Source organism: Catharus ustulatus, chromosome 1 (assembly GCF_009819885.2).
Source record: "Catharus ustulatus isolate bCatUst1 chromosome 1, bCatUst1.pri.v2, whole genome shotgun sequence".
Classification (NCBI taxonomy): domain Eukaryota; kingdom Metazoa; phylum Chordata; class Aves; order Passeriformes; family Turdidae; genus Catharus; species Catharus ustulatus.
In genome coordinates, this window is record NC_046221.1 from 24,504,581 (window position 1) to 24,511,988 (window position 7,408).

Consider the following 7,408-nt stretch of genomic DNA (forward strand, 5'->3'; position numbering starts at 1 on the left):
GTCTTGCATATCACCTTCCCAGAGTGCAAATTCACAGTTTGATGATGATGAAGATGGCGAAAATGACTCATCTGATTACCAGCAGGAGAGAGATAAAATGAATGCAAGATACAGCTGAATTTAGCATTATAATCACAAGAAGAATTTTTACAGATATTCTGCAGCAGGGTTTTACACACAGGAATTTCCTGAATCTAATATGTCATTTATTCCTGGCAAAGTCTGTTCTTTATCTACATATATTTCATTTTTCCCAACTGGAAGAGCACTAGGTGCCAGACCAAGTTTTGCCAGATTTACCTACTGTATATATTAAAGTTTTATTAAAGCATTACATCTTATTATCTGAAAGGTGAGCTAGAGGAGCACCTTGAGCATCCTACCAGCTACAAGGGACTTTTCCAAGCCCACAATATAGCTATTTTCAGATTGATTTACAGTAAGTTTTACTCTTGAAGATTCTATTTTTAACTTTGCTTTGTGAAAATAAATAGAATAAAGTAAGGTGTCCTGGCAGAGAGGAGCTCTATAAAAAGGGTAAATGTGAACAGTAAAGGATTTTAAGCACATACCAATTATCTTAACTGCTTTTTCTCCATGCCCTTCTTAACAGTCTTAAAAAATTTTAGATCAGTCCTCCTTATTTCCACTACAGTACAGAGATCTTCATTACCATCACTGTTCTGATGAAAATTTCCATTTTATTCTTTTCTTGCACCCTGTGTTGCTTTATTCTGCAGTGAAGTCTTATCTAATTTCATTTCTTTGTAAAAGCAACTGAGCTGCGAGAAATGCATCTCTTCATTTTACAAATATGGAAATTACAGACTTAGAACAAAGGAACACAAAATAAAGCTTTCATAATTAGCAAGCAGTACCAGGGAAAAATATGATAAATATTACGTTTAAAATTATTCTCTGCTACTTAGACATTCCTACCTTATGGAGAAAATTCTCTTCCAACCCTAGTGCCAAGCACTGGAAACCAATTTTGGCACTAGCTATTTCTCAGAGGAAGTGAATCTACAACTGTTAAGACAATCCTGGGCTAAAGTAGCAATGCTACTCCTGAATCATGGTTCTGCGACCAGCAAAACCATGGAGCTCTACCTATGCCTAGAAAGTACTGTGTTTTTCCTTACCAAACTGTTCTCCACATTTAGCACCACTTCATGGCAACAGAGAAGCCCTGAGCTGCTGAGATCCTTACTGCATCCTCTGAAGAAGCCTAGAGCAACCATTTGAGTTGAAAACGACACTCAGTTTAAGTTCATGTGGCCTGTGATCTCTACTTGTAGCTGATGCCTGTGCACCTCATCTGTACAAAGTCTGTCTAAATGTTGACTCACTGAATGGTTGCTGGCTTGCATTGAGCAGCTCATGGATCACACATGCCACTACTCAGCAGTAACAGATACAACACAGTATTTGCAGTTCCAACATAGTTGTCTCAGGCTAGTTGCTTGTAATATTCAGAAAAAAACTAGATGTCCTCTCCAAATCAAAAATACTTGGTTTTAAGTATTTGTGCTGTTATCCCAGTGCTGTGCAAACAATGTACATTTTAATCCAGTATGCAGACAATGCATTTGGAATTGTTTTATTTATTAGCCTGGCCATGATAGCAGTTCCCAGAATGCGTGCCCAAACAATTAAAATATTTTGAGCATAATATGTTCAATAAGTAAGTGCAGTTAGATCAGTAGCTTAAAATTGCAGAACTTCTTTTACAGTATTTCCTTTTCTGAGTATATTTACATAATACAAAAATAGATGTTTAATTTCAATAAATTGCAAACTCTTCTACCGTATTTTTTAACAGAACTGGGCCATTTAAATGTTTTCAAATATTTCTTCCATTTGAGGGATACGATTCTGGTCACTCCAGAGGGTTCCTAATCTGCTCTACAGATTAAAAATATTGACAAAAGACATGAGTTTTTGAATAGCATTCCTCACATTTTAGAAGACATCATGTTTAAAATTGCTTATCTTCTCCTCTTTATGGAAAAAGTTGTGTAACCAATATCCCAGGCACCTTGATACATTACCAACCAGCCCCTTGTGTCTGAAATGCTGTTTATGGCAAAAGGTACAGGTTTCACACCACTATGAGGACCTGGAACACACTTTCACAGATTTTTATATTGAAATTACATTCTCATATTGCTCGCTGAAACACTCATTGCTTTGCAGAGAATTAGTTTTCATTCAAGCTTGTAACAATATTTGAAGCTTCAATGTATTTATGCAATGCTCTGCTGAGATTCAACTGCATTTAAATCAAGCAAAAGAAGCCTGCAATTGCATAGTCAAACAGCTTTTTGGAAAACAAGAACTCTATTTTCATAATTTAGCTGCATCCACGATTAGAAAACTCTTAAAAAGATCTTTTACATTATGTGGGAAGATGTCGGAGGTAGAAAAAAAGGTAAGTATTATGTTCAATTATTCCAAAACAAGACTCCGCTTTCAAATACATAAATGCCTAAACCTGGACAACTAAATCCTCATTTTCTCCCATAAACTAATGGGCTGCATTTCAAAGATTTTCACAACTCCCCATTATCCCTCTACTGCCAAGGAAGAACTCTGTGTGTGCTCCTCTTAACCAAGCCACTTGCTTCAGTGATTAAACGTATGATGCCCACTTTTAGAGTATACTGACTAAGCCTCTGGCATTACTAGGCACCAGCCAAAATAATGGTTACTAGCTGAATTGTGGATTTGCTTGATGATCAATGGAAGTGTGAGCTGCAGCCTGTGTCCCATTGCTCACTAAAGTGAGACCGATGACATGCACTCCATGATCAGCATTTCAGAATACACATTTTGCCTATTCAGTTTTGACATAAAGGAGTCTGTCACATTACACTGCCTTGAAATGAACAAAAGTTAATTCATCTCTAGTGATTGACTCCTATAGTTTAAATATCATTCTCTGTCTCATCTTTCCTCTTGCAGCCCCTGATCTCAGACCCTACGAAAAAGAATGATTACACATGCAATGTAATTTGAAATTTACCTGTAAGTTCAGAGTATCTATTTCTCTAAGACTGAAGAAGTCTTGGTGTTAGTGGCATACAAAAATGTTTTTCTTTTGCTGTGTAATATGTACATAAGTAACACAAAGAATGGGAAATACTCTTGCTAATATAGCACCACCAGCAAGATGCTAGCCAGTTTCAATCTGGGTATCTGCAAAGTGAAACTTACTTCTTGAAGTCCATGATTTTAATAAAAGACGCTCACAGGTTGCTGAAGGTTTCTAGCTACAGAAAAATGTAGGAGGTCATGGTAGGGCTAGCTCTGTCATTGAGAGCACAGGTCATTTATGCAGGATTTATTTATTGACACAACAGAAAGGACATCCTGGGGCCACTGCCACCATTTTGTGAGTAAGGTCTGATACCTGTACTTTTACCCTCTTGGTAGCACAATCAGCAGCTCGTGGTGAAAATTAGTACCAAACAGTACTCAACCATAAGACTGGTTGAAAAGCCTGAAGTCTTAAGCTGCTGTTTCTTTTTAACACGATAATCTACAGCTCTCTATAAAAGCATCTAAAAAGGCAGAATGCACATTCCACTACTGCTCTCATTCTTGCCATTTCTATAATGAAGAGAGCTGCTAAAAATCAGCTGCAGCTGGCAGTACTAATAGTTCAGACAAAAACAGGGAGAGGTTGGGGTTTTTAAAATTTTCTCTCATGCCTGAGGAAATAGTATATATATGGCTCCTTGCCCATCCATTCCAACACTTAAATCACACACCTATGCCTCTGGAGATGGGTGTTTGTGTGTGTGGGAGGCAATGCACAGGGATGAGGTGAGGTCTGGCAGGTAGCACCATGGCCTGTTGAAACCTCAAACCACACTTCATGCACATAGTTTAGCGTGCACTTCAGCCACAAACCCAAACTAGTGTCCATTCCATTTATGCCCCCCAAACTCTTACTCACCCAATTCACATACTAAACCCAGGATCCCACTGATCAGGACAGTGGTCCAACTTCCTCACCTGACCACGTTGGGGTGTTCGAATGTCTCCAGGTGCCTCAAAACTGCCACCTCCCGGATTGTGGACAGTGGCATCCCCTCCTCGCTGGTCTGCACCCGTACCCGCTTCAGCGCAACAAAGCGACCTCCGTTCTTCAAGTCTCGGGCTTTGAACACCTTCCCGTAGGCTCCTTCCCCAATCTCAGCCACACACTCATACTGCTGGTCAGCCAGGTTTGTGCTGTCCTTATCCATGTTGGCACCAGCCCTCTTTCCCCTCTCCAAGTGCCTCAAGGTGGTTCTCAGTCTCACTTTCTGAAAACTTTGCTTGGGTGCAGGCAGGCACTTGGTACCTCTGCCAGAGAGGCAGTAGGAAGCTCTTACTCTCTTGTTCTTGTTCCTTTTCTGTACTGGCCACAGTGTGCCTCCTCTTTCAGCCACCAGGAATTATCATACAGTCTTTGGGAGCATTGCCTGTGTAAAGCCAAACAAATCTGGAGGACAAACCAAGCAAGAAAAGTGAGTTTAGTTTACTTCATGACTTTGCATTGTTCAAAACCTGCAAAAATTAAGCTAATACAGATATGCAAAGCAAAATCGTGGTGAAAGGAAGATGTGAACCATGAGGGTGACATATGTATCAACGTCCCCGAGTGTGTGATACACTACAAAGTTATCACAGTGTGCGAAGAAGGCTAGGTACTCGGCTACAGAGCAGCAGCATGCTGAGGGGTTTTACTGAAAATGGGCTAAAGTTGATGGCCCATGACACATGGTTGATGGGGATGGCAGAGCTAACTAGGCATACATGAGAGGAAGTGTACATCCAACAGCTTGTATCAGGATTTCAGGACTCAAAAGTTTACTTCATTGAATGTGGTAGTCTGGATATGTATTTTACTATATTACTGTCACCTGCTTGTAAATAATAGCATTTGGAGGTTTCTGCCTTGGTCTGCTCTCTCCTGTGCTAAGTCCTTCATGAACAGATCATGATCACTTTGCAAGAAACAACACGCCAGTGGAGAGGCGAAATACATGCGTATTTAGATGACAGTAATACGTTATGAAGCACAATGTCCTGAAGAAGATTCAGAAATAGGCACTTTTGCAAATTTATTAACAAGCAAGGGTGTTGGCTGTGGATTTTGCTACATGTGTCACTGGCAGCTCTTTGCAAAGCAGCATGGTCAAAGATGTCTTCAGGAACAGCATGCTCTGCTGCAGAGTGCATGAGGCTGGAGAGCTGAAGCACTTCCTTCTGCATCCAGTTTCATCCACTTTCTGCAGGACTGGGCAAATCCTCTTCCCTCACAAAGCTCCACATCAATTTCTCCCTTCTCCATGACCCTTTTTAATACAGTGATACAGTGACCTCCAGGACTGTACCCCTCTCCTACACCACATTTTTGTCGTGCTAGGATGAATGAGTCCCAGATAGGTGAGTCGGGGATCCCTTAAGTGGAATTCAAGCACAAAGCGTCAGGGCTATTCCGCACACTTACGCTGATCTTACACTTTAGCTGGAGGTGAAAAGCGCTATCTGAAAAAGACCTGTGTCCACTGCTCAGCTCATCCCTTCTCCTCGGCTGCAGCCAGAGGCGGCTCCCTGCCTCTCCGGCTTCAGTTCCCAGCACAGCTGCCACGGTACCGCACCGCCCCAGCCACCGGGCAGCCCCGCGTCCCCCGCCTGCAGCATCACTGGGCGACACCGAGCGCGGGCCCCCGTGGGGGGCGGCCCCGAGCCGGGTGTGTGGGGGATCCCTGCCCGAGCCGGGTGTGGGGGAGACCCTGCCCAAGCCCGGTGCGCGGGGGATCCCTGCCCGTCCCGAGCGGGTGTGCGGGGGATCCCTGTCCCGACCCCCGGCGCGGCCGCCCGCTCCCCCTCCCACCCCGCGCCGCGGGCAGGGCGCCCCCGAGCGGCGGGCAGCGGTGCCGCGCGTGCGTGGCGGCGGGGCCGGCGGGCCTCTGCCCCGGCGCGGCCGCGTGGAAACTTACCCGTGCTCGCCCTCCCCGGGCACGGCGGGGCACCGGGGCTGCCCCCGGCCGCCGCTGCTCCCGCCGCGCCGCCGAGCTCCCCTCCGCGGGCGCCCCGCAGGCGGCGGGGGGCGGCGGCGGGGGACACGCGGAGAGCCGCGTCCCCGCGCTTCCTCTCAGCGGACGGGGCGGAGAGGGGGGCCCGGCTCCGCTGCTCGGCAGGACACCGACGGGACCCCCCCGGCGGCTCCCCCTGAAGGCACCCCTTCCCCCGCGGGCCCCTCCGCGCCCCCGCACCGACCCGCGGGGCGCGCTGCCCCGGCCCGGCTGCCGAAGGGACGCGTCCGCGGTGCCGCCCGCGGGGAGGGGGGGTGCGCGGTGTGGGCTCCCGGGCCGGGCGGGGAGGGGGCGGCGTGTGGGCCACGCCGCGGGGCCGGGTGCGCGGAGCACATGGGCGCCCCGCGTTACCTGGTGTGCGCCACGGCCGCCTGCACCGCCACCAGTTCCCCAAATAATCCTCAGCCCCGGGGGGTGGAGGGGGGGAGGGAGGGGGTGAGTCCTCTCTAACACAAACCTCCCATTGAGCGAGGCGGGGTGGAGAGCCGGCCCGGGGTCTGCCCCTTCACATGGCGATGTCTCCGGCAGGTCCCGGCAGCGGCCGCCCGGGCCACACAGGTAGCTGATCCGCGGCTCGGCCGCCCTCGGCTCGCATCCTCCTGCCGCCGCCGGGCTGCACCTTGGCGCAGAAGGAGCTCGCACTCGTCCCCCAGCCCGCTCCTCCCGCCCCCACCCTGCCCGGGGAAAAGGAAAACGCGAAATAAAAATCGCGGCCGGCGGCCCCCGGGGAGCTGCAGCGCCACGATCGCAGCCCCGCCGGCCGCAGCCTGCGGTGCGGGGCTCGGGCACCGGCCCTCGGCGCCGCCGCTGCCCCGGCGCTGCGCTGCCGCTGCTCGCTCGCTCCCCCGGCCTCTGTTCTGCCTGGGAGCAGCAGCAGCTTGCTGCCTTTTTTTTTTTTTCCCCCCCTCTCCTCAACTTTTTTTTCCCTTGCTTTCCCACGCTGGCTGAATGTGACTTGACCCCGTTTCAAAAAAGTTTGACATAGTGCTTCAACATTTCCGCATTCCTCCCCGACTACAAAGGCTGCAGCCGCCTCCTTCTGCTTTCTGTCTCTGCTCTCTGTCTTCACACTCAATGAAATCCTTCATGTGCCCCTGCCAAAGGCAGCCGCATACCGCAAGGGTCGCTGCGAGCGCCGCGGCCAGGCATGGCCCGGGGCGAGCGCCCCGGGGGGTCCCGGCAGGGCCCGGCCCGGCCACGGCCCCGGCCCGGCCCCGCCGCGCTCGGCGCTGCACGGGCTTGGGCTCAGCCGGCTGCGGCAGCACTGAGAGCCCTGACTCATTCCTAGAGCTCAGCGTGCTAGGCGCTGGGAAATA

General features: G+C 49.1%; 1 protein-coding gene across 2 annotated transcripts in view; it reads right to left on the reverse strand.

Annotated features, from left to right (window-relative positions):
• The window catches only part of CDK6 (cyclin dependent kinase 6), a 133,865-nt gene extending 127,123 nt beyond the window's left edge, over nucleotides 1–6,742 (reverse strand). The window contains exons 1-2 of one of the 2 annotated variants that reach the window (XM_033060866.1): nucleotides 6,550–6,742; nucleotides 4,021–4,492 (exon numbers count right to left, since the gene is read on the reverse strand). In XM_033060866.1, coding sequence (XP_032916757.1) covers nucleotides 4,021–4,253 — 233 coding nt within the window. In that variant the 5' untranslated portion in view covers nucleotides 4,254–4,492; nucleotides 6,550–6,742. Of the gene's footprint in view, nucleotides 1–4,020; nucleotides 4,493–5,996; nucleotides 6,035–6,549 lie in introns of those variants that run through there. The other variant, XM_033060872.1, reaches the window with a different exon arrangement.
• Nucleotides 6,743–7,408: the final 666 nt, after the last annotated feature.